The following is an 18176-nucleotide window of genomic DNA, read 5'->3' on the forward strand; positions in this document are numbered from 1 at the left end:
AATAAAGGAAAATCAAACGCCAATTTCAAAATTTGGTTTTGCGCATGCGCAGTGCCAACTTTTTTATTTATGGAAGAATTTAAACAAAATTTGATACATAGGCACTTGGGATAAAGGAAAATCAAACGCCAATTTCAAAATTTGGTTTTGCGCATGCGCAGTGCCAACTTTTTTTATTTATGGAAGAATTTAAATGAAATTTGATACATAGGCACTTGGAATAAAGGAAAATCTAGCGCCAGTTTCAAAATTTTATTTTGCGCATGCGCCGTGCCAACTTTTTTATCTATGGAACTATTTAAGTGAAATTTGATACTTAGGCGCTTGGTACAAAGGAAAATCTTAGTTTATTAGTTAGTTATAGTAAATTAGTTTTAAAATTTAGGTTTGCGCATGCGCAGTTCCAACTTTGTTATATAGAAAAGCATTGAAATGAAATTCTTCTCATAAACTGAAATTGAAGTAGCACGTCAACAATGGATTGCCCATGTGCAACGCTATCTTTCATATTTGTGGCCGGATTTTTACGATTTTAACAGAAGTTGCATCTTACAAATGGGAAATGAATGCAAGTGGAAATGCGCTTTATGTAAATCGTTTACGATTACTTTTTAACTTGTTTAGTATTTAGCCCGCTTACAAATAAATGTGCAATGATGTAGCATATGTGTCGGGAGCAACTTTGTTTCAATTTGGCACAAATATAAATAGCACAGCGGAAAGGGTCTAATTAGTTTGTTGAGAGCAGGAGTTGACAGGTTGTTGTGGCAGGAAAACTGATTAGATTTTTGGTGATTATGATTAATATCACTGGGGAAGGCTAGCCCACCCTCATTAAAATTGAAATAGATATACGCTCTGGAATAAAAATGATTCGGACATAAAAACGTGCCGATTTTATTGTGCATTAAAAATAATGTACTGATTTAATTGTTATCTAATTACGGGAGCGCGTTTTATTAATTTCTAATTTGAATGCAGGCGTCGTGTTTTGAGATACTTAACGCACTTAATATAATTGTCTATTTCGAGATTATTAGCAAATATTTGCATCGAGATCATTTAATTTAATTGGTAATCTAGATAAGGAGAGTGAAGTGGTTGCTTTTAACATAAATGGAATCAAATCGGCGAATACGGAAAAGGAAAAGGATGAAAGATCGCGCCCAGGTCAGGATTTAGGTTTTTTTCCTCGCGATTCGGGCGAAAAGGCGCGCTTTAAATTCGAATTCGTGGTCACGTTTGAAGCCTTATCTTTATGGAGTGTGGCGAGGCTATTTGCTTACCAAACAAGGTGGTAGTTTAGTTACTGTAATTATTTCGAAGCCACTCCTGTGCGCGAGGTGTTTTTTTTTTCTTCTCAGCTGAGTTTGAGTAGAGGTTGAAGGAAGAAGCGATCGTCAGACCTCTCTCATTTGTCAATCAAAACAAGGCGGAATAGGCAAATTTTTGCCTTCCGTGTATTATGTTTTGCTACTTAGTTTCGAATAGTGTTTATCGATGAATCTACTTCGAAGTGCTTCGATACATAACTTTCAATTCATCTATCAACATGCTGTTTTTTTATAACAGCACCTATTTTCATCCCAGGAAAGGTAATTGAAAATTTAAATGCAATTCCTTATCGTAAGGTAAAAATTTTGTTACAGCATGTTTAAATAGAAAGATAAGAAAGGAGACGATGTGTACTTAGCACATCAAACCAGTGTACATTTTTTTACTCATCGAATAATCGGTTTAAAATGTCAACAGTGAAGCGCTTTTCATCCGTGAGCTTCTCAAAGTCGGAGCAGGACATGCAAGACGATGAAACCTTCCAGCTATCGCTAGCTCCTCACGTCCAAACATATTTATCTCAAATGTCGCAGGCCGCCGGCTGTTGGGGGAAGTGTTTACCGATACCGTTCGAACGCGCCGCCAGTAAATCGTGGTGGGATCCGACATTTGATTCCGAAGTACTCGAGGAACAGTACAAAAAAAGTGCGGCTCCCAATAACAGATTAAAGTTCAGGTGAGTTCCCCCCGTCTGCACTTTACCATTTTCGTGTTCACCCGACAGCTTCTATTCAATTGTCATTGATGAGATTATTTAAATTGCAATTGTTTTGTAAATTGACTTGCAAACTTCCAAGGCCTGTTATGCAAACAAGACTCGGCGGCAGAAAATTGTATGTAAATACAAATCATCCGTACATCTCGAGAATGTAAAAATAGGTATTTTAGTCAATACCTTTTTCGGCCGAAATGTAAATTCTATTACAACATGAGGTGTATTAATAACACAATACTTTTTTTGTTTTCCGAATTTAAATTTACTTATGCTCATACGTGGGACTCCATTCATTTGTTTTGCTTTGACGTGAGTTTGATCCCTCTCATGAGTTTGTTGTGGACTGGTGTCATAGGATCATCTCAGAACTTCTAATGGCAGAGTTCTAACTCCTCTTTCATTTGAGGTAGGTAGCCAGGTGATCATATCAGAAATTAGGGTACCCTTCTCTGCAGCCTATCACAATGTAGTACACATACATAGGAAGAAGGCAAAATTGGGTTGCAATTGTGGCAGGTTTCGTAGGGCCACCCTTATAAAATGTGTTAAAGTTACAGGCCACACCACTATACATCTTGTGGTACTTTTGGTCTGCTCATACAGTTGTTCCTGGTACAAAAGATTGCGTTTTTGGAAACTATGACGCTTGATATAATTAAAAAATTCTTTATTGTCTACCAGGCACTAATAACTTTTGTACAGGGTTGGTCATAACGTCGTGGCACACCAAAATTACATTTTTTAAATGGAACACCCTGTTTATTATTTGATATTTCAATGCTTCCAATTTTAAGCAAAAGTTGTAATAAGCATAATGTACCCAAATTCAATTGTTTCCGGGTTATCGAGTTTTCAAAATAAACTTCTATAAGTTTGGAGACTCAACTGTCGGGGCAAATATACAAGGTATCGAAAAAAGGTTTATACAACAGTCTTAGGGATCTTCAATGCCTACCAGGCACTAATAATTTTAATTATACAGAGTTGGTCATAAAGGCGTGGCACACCAAAATTGCATTTTTTTTAATGGAACACCCTGTTTATTATTTGATATTTGAATTCTTCTTCCAATTTTAAGCAAAAGTTGTAAGAAGCATAATGTACCCAAATTCAATTGTTTATAGAATATCGAGATTTGAAAATACAATATTATTTTAAAATTTATTGAATGATTGAATGAAGACCAATAATTAACAATTACAAGCAATAATAACAAACATCACAACCTGTTCTTTTCAGCACTACAGAATGTTATCAAAGAAATTCGTGATTTCTTTAATTATCGTTCTTCCTTCAATAAATAAATGGTGTTTATATTCAAAACTCAATAACCTGGAAACGAGGAGTAATTTTTGGGCCACCGTTTCTGAGTTTTGAGCGAGGATTTGAGCCAAAGTTGGTATTATTTTGTTAAATTCAATACCCTGTATAACTTAACGTCACTTTTTTGCATTCTTTTTCCTAATTACATTAATGTATCACAACCTATATTTTTTTTATATAATATATGTATTATATTATATCGAGTATTATATCATAATTTTCAAATTTTTCAAATCAGCCATTTTTATTCATTGGTATCTGCTACCTTAGTTACCATGGATACAATAAACAAAAATCTCCATGAATCCATGGCCTACTATTCAAAATTTTTTGCCATAGTCCAATGTAATCAGGAAAGAGAAAGTAAAAAAAATTGACGTTAAGATAAACAGTTGCATTTAAAAAATACTACTAAAATAAACGGCGATCCAAAAATTTTGTTTACTACGCCATTGGATTCTACGTAAAAATATCGAAAGTAGACAGTTTTACCATTTTCCTGGCTGGCATGGGTTTTAAAATATATCCCAAAAAGTAGAAACTTTTCGTTTTCACCCTGTATCTCAGAAACAAACGTGTTTGTGGTATTAAGTTTCAAAAAAAATGACAAACGGTCTCGAAAACCCCAAGTTTCTATCTTTAAAAGCAGCTGAGATAGATAGACCGCAGTCTTAAGCAAAATAGGACACACAGTACAGAGGCAAATTATACCACACTTTCATTGCACATAATTCTAGATGCCTCTGGAAAGTATACTTTTCCCAGAACAGTCTTATAACCCAGAACAATTGATGGGGGTAGCTTTCAGCCATCGTGAATCTTACTATCAGATGAGGAATCCAAGACATAAGTACATTACTCATTAAAAAATGCCACTAAGGATTGTGTAACATTAGGAATTCTAACCATAGAAAATTCTTAGAAAACCTGATTGCCATTTTGATAACCATCGGGTATAGCATCTGAAGAAATAACCGAGGAAATAACCATAGAAATGGAAAATGATGACAGTGAAAATCATATGAATATACTAAATCTAAATGCCATTGACAAAGACGAGGAAATATCGAATAATATACAGGGTGTTCCATTTCAAAAAATGTAAATTTGGTGTGCCGCGCCTTTATGACCCACCCTGTGTAATTAAAATTATTGCTGCCTGGTAGATATTGAAGAACCTCCAAACTTTTGTATGTTTTCTTGATGTCTTGTATATTTGCCCCGATAATCAATCATCGGGTATAGCATCTGAAAAAATAACCGAGGAAATAACCATAGAAATGGAAAATGATGACAGTGAAAATCATATGAATATACTAAATCTAAATGGCATTGACAAAGACGAGGAAATATCGAATAATATACAGGGTGTTCCATTTCAAAAAATGTAAATTTGGTGTACCACGCCTTTATGACCCACCCTGTGTAATTAAAATTATTGCTGCCTGGTAGATATTGAAGAACCTCCAAACTGTTGTATGTTTTCTTGATGTCTTGTATATTTTCCCCGATAATCAGCAGTTTTCAAAATTATCAGCGTTTATTTTCCAAAATCGATAGCCGGTTAAAGATTGAACTTAGGTAGATTGTGTTTCTAGCAAATTTGGCTTAAAATTGAAAGAAGAATTGAAATATCGAATAATATACAGGGTGCTCAATTTCAAAAAATGCATTGTGCCACGCCTTTATGACCAACTCTGTATAATTAAAATTATTACTGCCTAGTAGATATTGAAGAAGACTTTTGTACAACACTTTTTTATGTCTTGTATATTTGCCCCGATAATCGACCGTTTTCAAATTTATCAGCGTTCATTTTCAAAATTCGATAACCCGTTAACGATTGAAGATGATGCTTCTTACAAATTACACCGAGTCGTGTAGATGGCGCTCTTTTTGATGTCTCGCGTTACGCAAATGTAAATAGTAGCGAGTTTTCCGTATGCATGTTTCCTGTATATTAAGGTATTTGCCCATAGTGATTTTTTCTCAGCTTTCTGAAGGTGCCAACATTCAAAAATTTTATTACTTGTGGGTTTCGAGTAAATCACATCAACTTTCTTCTGTCTTATAGATGCCATATTGGATTTTTACGTCATTAGATAAAGAAAAAAATTAGAAAATCGGCGATACCAAATACTTAGTCTTTACTCTTGAATTTTTGCGTTGAAGTTTACAACGTATTTCTTATGGCAATAATCCCGACTTCGACAGAAAGGCTCCCTGGTTCGAATCCGGGTTCGGGTAAGGATATTTGTAAATGGATAGTTGTATTGGTAGAGCTGAAACCCCGCTCACTTAAAACTAACGACTGAAAATCAAATAATTCCATGGCCATATTGATTATTACTATGGGAGACAAAAACTAATGAATTTGTTTTCAATCATAATCGGCCATGGAATTATTGCCATAAGAAATACATTGCACACTTACATTTTTTCATTTATGGACGAATGTTTTTTAGGAGGAGGTGCTTCATATATAATCAAATTGAGATGTGTCAAAAAAAAATGGCTGGCGCATGCGCAGCACATAACTTTCTTACACACATAACAGGTCATCATCACAAATAATAATAATAATAATAATAATAATAAGCCATTTATTGAACATACTTCTACCTCAATAATATATAATAACAAAACAAGAATTGTTTATATTATATTTGTAACAGCATTTTGCTGCTATCAATATTCTTTTGTTTAATTACATTTTGTTTCGTTTGTTTCAGGTACGCCATATGGTATGTGCTCTTAATATCTCTATCATGGTTTTTTTACTTTCTGACGATGGGTCTACTAAATTCAACGGAAGTGTGGCCGATACTGTGCGGTGTGCTCGCCATAGTCGCACTGTTATCGATCGCTATTATGGTACTAACTTATCAAGATTTCTTCAATGCTTACATGGTCTTCCTGTCGTTTGGTATCGCCGTAATACTCTGCGTGTTAAGTTTAACGTTTCTGTCCGTTGTTCCGGTTGTGTACGGGTCTTCCGTCAATAAAACGGTCACGACGATAAGTCCGGCCGGTCATTTTTCCGTTTGTATCGAAATTTTACTATTAATCTACACGATATTGCCGTTACGCTTATACATGTGCATCACAATTGGAGTTTTATACTCGACCGTATTTGAATTGTTAACATGGCTTACCGACGAGCAGAGCTACGAAATAATCGCAATAATTGTTAGAGTACTAGTGCACCTTTGTATACATTTTATTGGTCTTCATATTTTCATTATGAGCAATGTCCGCATGCGCGATACGTTTATGCAAGTCGGTCAGAGCTTATTGGTTGGACAGCAGTTGAAGGCGGAGAAAAATTTGAAAGAAAGCATGTTGCACTCACTCATGCCTCCGCAGGTCGCCGAATGGTTAATGGGGGAAGACGAACACTTTGCGAAAACCGGCAAGGAGGGACGCGACTCAACCGAAACGGGGGATATGAAAACTCTATTTCGTCCGTTTAACATGAACCGCATGGAGAACGTTAGTATATTATTCGCCGATATTGTCGGCTTTACGAAAATCTCAAGTACAAAGACTGCGGAGGAGCTGGTGGATATTTTGAATCAGCTTTTCCAAAAATTCGATATTTTATGCAAGCAAAGTCAGTGTGAGAAAATTTCCACCTTGGGCGATTGCTACTACTGCGTGTCCGGGTGCCCTCAACCCAGACCGGATCACGCGAAATGCTGCGTCGAAATGGGACTCGGGATGATACAGGTTATTAAGCAGTTCGACCAGGAGCACAATCAGGGCGTCAATATGAGGGTGGGGGTACATACGGGAACCGTTCTTTGCGGCATCGTCGGTACGAAACGTTTTAAATTTGACGTGTGGAGCAATGATGTTACGCTCGCCAATAAGATGGAGTCTACTGGGAAACCTGGCATGGTCCATATATCCGAGAAGACGTATGAATTTTTGGAAGACATGTACATCACCGAGGACGGCCAATCGGATTACGGTAATGTACTTTTTAGGTTAGCACGCATCTGTTGCTGACAGTTGCATGTGTTGTAAAAAGTAGCAGCAGCAGTTGCGTTACTGAAATGTTCATAACAGACCACGCGCAGACTTATATAGGTTTATAGCCACTTGCAAATGTGATTTCTCTAATTCAATTAATTAATGTTAATTGAAAAGAATTTACCTTGTAGTGAATTATTCCAATAGTAATATTAGTAATAACGAGGGTTTAACATAAATGGGCGTCAACAAATACTTTCGTATACGAATTTATAAAGGTAGTATGCATTCGTTATTTCTATTTTAAAATTTCAGTTAAAGATTCTTAGTGCTTACATTTACTGACGGACTCCGTATGAAAGTGAATGTTAACAGTGGTTGTTTTTTGAAAAAAGACCGTAAGATGTTGGTCACGTCAATAATCTAAAAAAAAACCATTGACAAAAACGCGAATCTCTAGAGGACCGCACGGGTCGCTTCCAAATTCAAAAGGCGAATCCCTTTCTTCTAGATAGAGGACCATACTGATCACCTCGAAATTTACAATGCGAATTCTTGAAGACCGTACTGGTCGCCTTGAATACCAAAACGCGAATGTAACTTCTCCAAAACCAACCCCATCTTAATTACCTATTTCCTAAAATTTTCAACGACCACAATAGCTGATTATCACTCAAAATGCTGTTTAAATTTTTATTGGCTTATGTCTGCAAAATAAAATTGTGCCTCTTGGCCACTGGATCTGCTTCTAAGATCAGGTGATTGAATATAGATATTAAGTAGGTAATGATCAAATTCCAACTGTCTGTATGTGTTCCTGGATATAAAATATTGGTTTGACTCATAAAAAGATTAAAAAAATGCAATGCCTATTTCGTGATCACGTGTCTCTGCTCAATTTGATAGTAATCTGGTACATTCTCATGTTCAAAAATACACACACACCTTGAATACGGAAAAAATTTTAATACAACCAAAAGAATGGTACTACGGAAATTAAATGCAAATTTCAATGGATGAAACAAAATAATCCAAATCCTTTGTTTGGATCTGATCCTGATCAGTAAATGAAGTACAAATATGTTCATGCAAATAATTCCCATGGGTCGATTCCTTCAGGAAAAATTTTAAATTACTTCAAGCACAATTTTTACCAGCTTGCAACAAAATAAAGCATATTATTATTATTAAAAAATCAATATGCACATTCCTTTAGTTGCTGCGTACTTTTGAGGTGTCAAGAAACTTGTGACTTGGTGGCCGCTTTGCCGTTTCAAAAAGAATTTTTTGAAATTTGTGTTTTATTCAACATAGGAAAATTTATACATACACTGCGTCATAGCGAACGTGAAGGAAAGTTTGGCGATAACAAGAAACGTATTTGAGAAAGCGAGAGGCGGGTGCCACTATCTCTTCTAACCTAATAGTTTCGTTACCAGCAAGTGACAAAACTGCAGGTTTACTATTCGTTTAAAAACGTAAGCAGGTCTAGGTCGTTGCGTTCAGAAAAGAATGTCCGTTTCGTCTTTTCTGTGGGAGAGCGAGAAATACTTGCTTGATGACGCCAGTCGATTGGGGTGCGTTAAAAATTCTAAGTTGTTTTTTGCGAGCGGTCACGTACTGCGTTAGGTACGCGAGTTTTAATTCGGATAGAAGTACGAGCCAATCCCCACTTGGGAGCGACAACGGTGTGTGAAACAATTATGTCGCGATCGGCATTTTTAGCTGGGATTCAAGAAAGATCCTCGCGTTTGCGTAAAGATTCACGGATCGATTTCAAAAACCAGAACGCGGAATTAGTTGATAAAATCTATTTACGAGTGGTAAAATATACGTGAAGGAACATTTTCGAGTAACCTCAACCGCGAGTAAGCATAGGGACTCGTTCCATAGAACCGCATACGGCAGGGAATTTAATGACAATTCATCGCTTCATTTGCCCGCAACAAAACCTAGGTAATAAACGGAGCAAAATTAATATCAACACAGCGGAACCTTGACATTTTATTTCTTTGCATAATCACAATCTCGAGTTTTACTTTCGCCAAATTCAAACCGGTATGCTTAGATTCGCAATACGTTATATTTCTAAAGGAAGCGGTATTTTCCAAGGAAAGATTGCTACCCACGTCAATAACTGTAAGTTATTATAAATTTTTTGATTTGTATAATGTAGTGGTCAGTTATTTTTAGGAATTTGCATAAGGAATTTTTTTAATATTCCTAAAGGGATCGACCTATGAGAACCATTTGCATGAAGATATTTGTATCACATTTATGAATAAGAATCGAATCTAAATAAATGATGTGGAGTCTTCAACCCTTCTAAATGTAACTAATCCAGTTACAAACTGAGGGCCTGGAGGATAGAAAACTTATATTTGTGATCTTGCAGGTTTGAAAACATATTTTATTATCCGCCGCAGACATGAAGCACCGCTTTCGGCTAGTAACAGTGTAAGGAAAAAACCACAACTTATTCAGGCACACCCACAACTAATTCAGCAACAATCACAACTGCCACCATTAACACCACCGCCGCCACCATCGCAACCAGAAAAGGAACAAGAAGATACTCAGAAATCACAAACGCCTTCGCTTCAATTAATAATATCGCCTCCGACAACGCCGCCCATAACATCCCCACAGATACGCCCAAGAGTTTTATCTTGCGACAATTCCGCGACTCAATTCAAAATCTCGCACAATCCGAACATGCTTTCGCCCGACGTTTGTAAAATAAAGGCGAGCAGTTTACCGAGCATCTTGGACGAGCAAGAATTGGACGTCGACAAAGATTCCGGCGAGGGCAGCGACGCCATTAAAACGCCAACGTCGACGGCGAGCTCGGGTCGATATTCGGTCAAATTAAAAAACTGGAAAATTCCCAGCTTCCTGCGCAAAACGGACGCGGCGCCAAAGACGACAAACGAGGACCCATCTCAAAACACCATCAGCTGCATCGAACCGTTACTCAACAATTCGACCAATTACAAGCAGGTGCCGAGGATTATCGAGACGCATCATCAGCCGAACTCCAAAGACGACGATCTCAAAGAGGACATCGACGTTAAATCGTACATTAGCCAATCTCGCAGCGATATAGGACAGTACGATTTTGCAGCGAACGAGTTGAGCAATTTCATTCGGTCCGGCAGTCGCTCGTCGTCGCAAGAATATTCCGTGTTGACGCGAGCCGAAAGTAATCGATCGAGAAGGGGACGCTCCCCCAACTTCGATATAGTACCGGTGGAGCGGAGCAGGAGCGCAACGGTCGCGATTCCCGCGCTCGATAGGCCAAAGAGATCTTTAGACGTACCGCATCGTTTATCTTCCATTTTTTTAGACGATCAACTTAGTACGACTTATTCAGTTAATAGTCGGAAGGATTCGGGAATTAGGAGCAACAGTCGGCGGAGTAGCATACAGGTAGATAACCTATTTACTTGCTTTTTTTCTTGTAAAACGTGTATTGTAAGGTTTTTGTAAATGTTGAGTCTCCCAGACAGTTTTGGCCTTATTCAGAGTTATTTAGAAAAACAATTGCACATCAAATTATCATGAGTATCTCTTTAAATGGACCCCCCGTAAATATTTTGTGCGATTTATTGTGTAGTCAGATTACATTAAGAAAGATTAGGGACATCTGGAAATAATTGCGATGTGTTTTTAAAAGTTTGTCACTTGAATCCGGTCTTGCGATAAGGGATTCGTAATCTCCCCGTAAAATTTAATTAATTTGAGGATAAAGAGACGTTCGCCGTAAGTAAACACAGTATCGAAGACGCGCCGGCGGTCTTTCGAAATTTTGTTTGGGGAGGATCGGGAGGAATAGAAGAGAAGAATGTTTTAAATAGTTGTAACAGATGGAAAACTGAGCTTTTTGGTGAAAGACAGTCAGTCTTGGTGGTTGTAAAGTTTTGTAGAAGAAAATTTAGATAGTTTTCTAAGAGATAGTTCGAGTTAAGCTCAACCGTTGTGTCACATATACAGAGTGTTGTGTCTATTTAGCAGTGATCTCGTAATCTTTAAGGTTTTTTTAAGTACCCAATACAGCGCAGTTATCCACCACCAAACAGTCACTTTTACAATGTTGAAATTACACCAAAGTCGGTTTGTTAAATGAAAGTAAAGAAATTAGGATTCCGAAGCAACATCAGTTGGTGTTTGTGTTTGTGTGGGTCTGTTACAGAAAATTGCAATTATCACCGGATTTTTAACTCTTTAAGGTAGGTAATTACAATTTTTTCAAATTTAATTTTTTCAATCGATCGCGTGGGTGTGGTACTTTGTTTGAAGGCTCTGAGTGCCTTTCTTTCTTACACAATTATTGATTGATTTTTTTAATTGAATAAATTTGACATGGGTAAATGATCAGCTGTGTGTTTAATCGAGTCCAAATTACGACTCCGGATATAAGAGTTGTCAAGATAAATTTGTCTATTAGTACCCAGGATTATATTAGATGTCAATTAAAAATGTGTGTAATAATTCTTTGGATTTGTGGGGAAATGATCAAGTGGACAGGTTTGCCATTGCACATAGCAAATACAGGGCGTTCTTCCTCTTTGTCACTTTTTGAACAGCTTTGTCTTTCTGTGGTCATTTATTTTAGTGTGAGAGATTATTGTTTTTCAATTCTAAGCGATTTTGATAAAGTTCCCTAGAAGTATATTGCTATGTGCCCCACGTTGGGCGCCAAATAAAAATATCATTTGCATTGGCAAACTGTCACTTAACCACCCACAATCACCTGTCCAGCTAGCTCAAATAAAACAGGTGCTAACAAAACCTTTACAAGAAATAATTTTTCTAGGGCACGTTCTGCCTCCGTCAAGACGAAAATCGCGATATTGACGTAAATTTTATTAATTTGGGAAATTCAGCAGCCTCAACCACCTCAAAATTCCAAAGAACTAATAAGCAAATTTTTAATTATTTCCTGATCTGATTTTTCAACATGAGAACTTTTATCTGGGCTCGATTAATCACAAAATCAACCATTTACAGATGAACAAATTTATTCGACATAAAACAATTAAATAATCAGATAGTACCAAGAAGTTCGTTGACGTTTTCTCTCTGATAAACACCCAACAGTGTTCGACAAGTTTCTTGATCTAAAACGAGGAATGTGGTTTGTAAGGACCTTCCTTTTAACTGAACTCCAGAATCTTGCACTCTTGAAGCACATCAGCAAACATGAGGGTCTTTTCCTGAAACTCATATCCACAAATGTTGCAGCGATGCTATCTCCATCACGTCCATCATTCGAAATTGGTAACTAGCGTTTTACAGCGGACGAGAAGTCAACGATCGTTATGGAGGAAAACTGGCGGAAATCCTGTTCCGCTGTGCCTGATGCATTTTGGACATTTGCAGCGGATCACGCGTGGTGCACCACACCCGTAGCACACACTATTTGGGAGTACTCCCGAGGCGGGATCCACTGTTGCCTTTGCTCTTCCTGTTGAAGCTTCTTACACTCATACCCAAAATTCTCGCAGATTCCATCTTGTTCATGTGCTTATCTTGAAACTAATTAGGATACGACCGAAGATAACTTTTACAATAACAATACACTTTATCTTCTAACACATCAAACTTTACAATAAAATAAACAAAGTGATTATTTAAACAAAATTTAGACTTAATCAACATTGTCCTCGAATTCAACCAACATGACTAACATGAGGAGAGTCATCTTAAGGGGGCCTTTTGTTTGCAGATGGAAAATCATATTCCTCTCACAGACAACGGGCAGCAACGAATGTCGGATTACTTCACCTCTAGTCAGTCTTCCATCACGGCATCGCAGACCGCCACCGGCGGAGGAGCGTTCTTGGAGAAATTCGGTAGGAGTATACAGAATTTACGCAAACAGTCCGATCTCCAGTTGATAAGGTGCGTGCAAAAAAATTCCGAATCCGATCGGTCGTACTTTATAGAGCCGCAACTTTCGAGGTTGACGCTATTTTTCGAAGACAAAAAAATGGAGCAGGAATATCGCGAAAACGTGCACTCGCTAACTGAACAGGACACCATCGCCACTCTGGCGAACTCCCGGTTCAATACGTACTTCGATGTGTTTGTTTCGACTGTTGTTTTTGTTGTTATTTCAATTTCGTTGTTTATATCGTATGAATTAACAATTTTATGGTTAGTTGTCTTTGTTATTTTGTGTTTAATACAGGTCTGTGGGATCGCGTTGTGCTTTCGGCGGTTTGTCGAGTTTTCCGAGAGTTTGTTCTCGTTCTGTTCGCGATGGTACGGATGGAATGCTTTCGGGGGAACGTTAGTCAGTGTACCCATCATCGCGGTTCTATGCAATTTCGTCTGTTCGCGTTTGTTTTTTACGGCGAACGTGTCCGATTATTTATACAGTTATTTGTTGTGCGTCGGTATCGTTCATTTTTGTAATTTTACCCAGTTGAACTGTTGGATGAAAAATTGTTTGGCGACGTGTTTCGGTATTCTATTTATTTGTTTAATTTTAAGCGGAATATGCCCGTGCGATGTCCCCAATTTGAAGATGGAGAATTCCAGTGTAAATTTAACTTTTGAAAACCTCAGTTATGCGGATAACACCACCGTGGTTCCGGTAACAGGCCTATATCTGTACAATTGGGAGATTCTCATAGATGTGCTACTGCTTCTGGTGCTGATTTGGCTTTTGAATCGCGAATTTGAAATCGGCTACCGGCTAAGTTTTCACGCGAGCTTCGTAGCCAACAGGGACAAATTGCAAGTGCAGCGATTGAAAACTCAAGCCGACTGGTTAATTTATAACATCGTACCGGAACATGTCGCCGTGCAATTGAAAAAAAATGCCAAATATTCCGAGAATTTCAAAGACGTCGCCGTTATATTCGCGAGTATTGTCAATTTTAACGAAATGTACGACGAGAGTTACTTGGGCGGGAAGGAATTTCTAAGGGTGCTTAACGAACTAATCGGCGACTTTGACGAACTTTTGACGTTGCCCGAATTTCAGAGCGTCGAAAAGATCAAAACGATCGGCAGTACGTTCATGGCGGCGAGCGGTTTGAATTCGAAAATGCGTTTGGAACAGTCCGATCCGCACGCCCATCTATTCGCGTTAATGGAATTCTCGCTCGCGATGCAAAAAGTGATTGATAATTTTAATCGAGATCTGATAGAGTTTAATTTGATTTTACGTACCGGATACAATTTCGGCGACGTTACCGCCGCCGTTATAGGTAATACGAAAATGTACTACGACATATGGGGCGACGCCGTTAATATAGCCTCTCGTATGGATTCCACGGGCGTTAGCGGTAGAATACAAGTCGGCGAACAATGCTTAAGTGTTTTGGAAAAGAGGTACATCTTTGAACCGAGAGGGTCAATGTACGTCAAGGGTAAAGGTGATATGAATTTATTTTTGTTAGTAGATAGGAGAAATGAAAATGAGATAGCGAAATAAACCTGGGGGAACCGGTGCTGTCGGATCAAGTTCTCTTCAATGTTCACATGAAGTGTTTGAGCTTCCGTTTATGACGCAATTCAAACTTTTGATTTGAGAATGAATTGCTGAACACATCTATTAAGGTTACAGTTTTCTGCATGAGTGGTTTTGGACTTCGATAAAGTAAATTCTTATGTCTTCATTGTTTGGTTGAGATTTTGCTGTCAAGTAAGGAGGATAGGCCACACTGTGCAGAGTGCTTTTACTTAAGACCTTTCCGTCTCGGTCCCTCTTGTTCTCTTGCTAAGTGTGGAAAATGTACTATCAATTCTTAATAACAAATCTATAGAGCATTAAACGTCCAATTTAAATTAACAGGTCGCCACTTTATTGTTTACAAAAAAAATTCAGACCAAATAAAAAAATAACAAAAGAATTACAACCATGGTTTTGCTTTGATTGAAAGCAATATTTTGGTTGTAATTCTTTTGTTTTTGGTTGTGGTTAGCTTTAGTAAGCTATTTTTCCATTGTCCACAGTTTTGAGCGTCCCCCAGCAAAGTTTTGTATTACGCAGAACATCGTCATTTCTTAAAATTTGTTTTCCTGTGCAAATTCAGCCAAAATTCCAAACGGAGTATGACATCAAGCAGTTTTGTATTTGAGGTTATTTGTAGGGTTGGAGTATTTTTCTGATTTACAGTGTCGAGCAAGCCGAAAGCGAGCTCGGCATAGCTAAGGGACGCCCGTAGATTCCGCCCCTCAGCTCTACAGGAAAGATTACATAATTTTTTTAAAATTATTTGACCTTTTTTTAAATGTCTTTTGTCTTTTTTTAATTTTTTTATCATTTGAATCTTTTGAATATCATCCCTGGTGTGTTAAATTTTTGAAAAGAGAATATAATGATATTTTTAAAGGGGTGTTTATTACAAAAGTTTCTTTAAAATTTAAAAAAGTTCAAATGATCAAAAAAATCAAAAGCAAAACTGTTTTTGAATCTTTTTGAATGAATATTGTTTTCTTTAGCGTAAAAAGGGAATTCAATATGCTGTCCTTTTAAATTAAAGTATTCAGGGTGTTCTATTAAAAAAAATTAGGACCGATAACCAGGGCCGCCGTTAGCTTCGACGGGCCCCGGGAATATTTTTTTACCGGGCCCCTATAATTGGAATTTTGGTTGTCCATCACCCTTATCTTAAACCAGACATTTTCAATCTTGACTACTTAGATTTGAAAGGAGAACATTTGAATAATATTTTCATACAGACACAGTAATTTTCATAATTTATTATGAATTGTTAGAATTCAAATAACCAAATTACAATGTAACTCTGCGGATTTTCTTATTAGCAAAAGTGAATATCACTCGCTCAAAATTAATTTCTCTAGCAAGTTGAGCTTCAAGAGCCAATGTACCGAGATTGATCTAACGATCTTGACCCATAGTCGATCTCAAACGGTTTTTTGCCTAGCGAACCTTCTACCACTGTGCCGTAATTAGGAAATTTTGCTCAACTGTACCTATGGTTTTTTAAATCTGCTGTGCATTTTTTTATATTCTACTCTCTCATATAGAGATATGCATCATGCAGATTTCTGTTATAAATACAATTAAAAATCAGGTTTCAAAATCTCTTTTGGCCGGGCCCCCAGAATATGACCGGGCCCCGGGGCAAATACCCCGACTGGACCCCCTTATCGGCGGCCCTGCCGATACCTAATAAAATATAGGGTCATTCTGGAATTGATAATTTTTCCTCGTTTCTCTTAAGCGAGCGAATATTTTCAAATTTTGATTCTGAATTGCTTTAGTGTCATATTGTCAAAAAGGGAATTTAATATGCTATTTTTTTAAATTAAAGTATACAGGGTGTTCTACTTCAAAAAATTAAGTTAGGTCTGATAACCTTTTTACCTGATTCCGTATACTTATTTTGAAAATGGCAGACTATTCAGCAACGATCCTCATGGAAGAAATTTATTACTTATTATAACTGTTTGATCTTTAGAAATTTTTCATTTTTCATTTGTTTAAATAAAATTGATTTTACCACCTGTTAATAAAAATTACAATCATAGAGATATTTTGTAATAAACATGCGTCGCTTTAAACTAAGAAAATATAGGGTCATTGTGGAATCGACAATTTTTTATTTTTTTCCCATATCTCTTAAACAAGCGAATATTTTCACATTTTTTTATTTTTGAGTTTGAAATGCTTTAATTTTACAAGAAAATTTAGCATGTCATCTTTTTAGATTAAAATATACAGTGATCTATTTAAAAAAATGTGTACTGCCTCGCTATTCTTATTTTGAAAACGGAAGATTATTCAATAATCATTATAAAGAAACTTTTATAATAAACATCCCTCTAAAAATAACATATTAAATTTTCTTTTCAAAAATTTAATACACCAGGGATGATATTAAAAAAAAGATTCAAAAAATTAAAGAAATATTCAAAAAATCAAAAAATATACAGGGCGTTATACTTACAAAAATTAGGTTGAGTTGAAAACCTGAACGAGAAATTATTACTGATCTGTATTATCGTTGATTGAAAGCATTCCCCCCCCCCCCCAACCTCAAAATGGTGATCATTCTTCTACAAATGAAAAATTTTAATATAGCTGTGTAGCGAACCTTCAATCTATACGGTATCTGTGCAACAGAATTCCACATTCTAGAACAATCCCCCTAAAAGTAAAACCGCAAAAGTGGGACGGACGGACATACAGAGATATTCATATTAGTTGCTTTTATTAAGGGGTCATAACGTCATAATTTTAGAAAAATGTTTGGCACAAGAGATTGATGGAGGGTGATTTCAAGAAGAAAATTACCGATACAATTATGTGCAATATTCTTGAGACTATAGCATCAAGACTTCCGTGAGGAATAGTTATTTACATAAAAGTCAAGAAAATGACACCTTACTGGCGAGGAAATATTGCTTTAATTTCCGAGTCAAATAATGTCATTTTACTGACGTGTTTTGTATTAAATTTTACCCGAAATCGTATTTTAACCTAAAATTTCAATTTTTATATAGAACTTTTGATTAATACCAATCTGTTAATGATGACAGGAGTCATTATAGACATTTAGCAATGTGACAGATGGCTGGTAAAGTGACAGATGAGGCCGGTAAAGTGACAGACGGCATGAAAATAAAGGTTTCATGACTATTTTATGTCAAATATATTGCTTGTGTATTCATAAAAGAACTCATAAGTCGCTTTTTCCAGTGTCACATTTAATTATTTGACCTTTTTTTAATGTCTTTAAATCTTTTTTAATTTTTGAATCTTTTTTAATCACTTGAATCTTTTGAATATCATTCCTGGTGTGTTAAATTTTTCAAATGAAAATATAATATGGTATTTTTATAGGAG

At 36.7% G+C, this 18176-nt stretch overlaps 1 protein-coding gene across 1 annotated transcript; it reads left to right on the forward strand.

The window, feature by feature from the left end:
• The first annotated feature begins 1148 nt into the window (after nt 1-1148).
• Nucleotides 1149-15414, forward strand: LOC116177917 (adenylate cyclase type 9). Its single transcript, XM_031497096.1, has 5 exons — nt 1149-1595; nt 1650-2011; nt 6106-7346; nt 9744-10777; nt 13077-15414. The coding sequence occupies exons 2-5, from the start codon at nt 1743-1745 to the stop codon at nt 14793-14795; spliced, it is 4263 nt and encodes a 1420-aa protein (XP_031352956.1). The 5' UTR covers nt 1149-1595; nt 1650-1742; the 3' UTR covers nt 14796-15414.
• The last annotated feature ends 2762 nt before the right edge of the window (nt 15415-18176 follow it).

Source organism: Photinus pyralis, unplaced genomic scaffold (genome assembly GCF_008802855.1).
Source record: "Photinus pyralis isolate 1611_PpyrPB1 unplaced genomic scaffold, Ppyr1.3 Ppyr1.4_LG8, whole genome shotgun sequence".
NCBI classification, from domain to species: Eukaryota; Metazoa; Arthropoda; class Insecta; order Coleoptera; family Lampyridae; genus Photinus; species Photinus pyralis.

Excerpts from the sequence above, each read along its gene's own strand:
- LOC116177917 (XM_031497096.1), top strand. The coding sequence starts at position 1,743 with ATGTCAACAGTGAAGCGCTTTTCATCCGTGAGCTTCTCAAAGTCGGAG. Across the intron at positions 2,012-6,105 it reads AATAACAGATTAAAGTTCAG|GTACGCCATATGGTATGTGC; the intron begins GTGAGTTCCCCC and ends CGTTTGTTTCAG. Across the intron at positions 10,778-13,076 it reads GTCGGCGGAGTAGCATACAG|ATGGAAAATCATATTCCTCT; the intron begins GTAGATAACCTA and ends TTTTGTTTGCAG.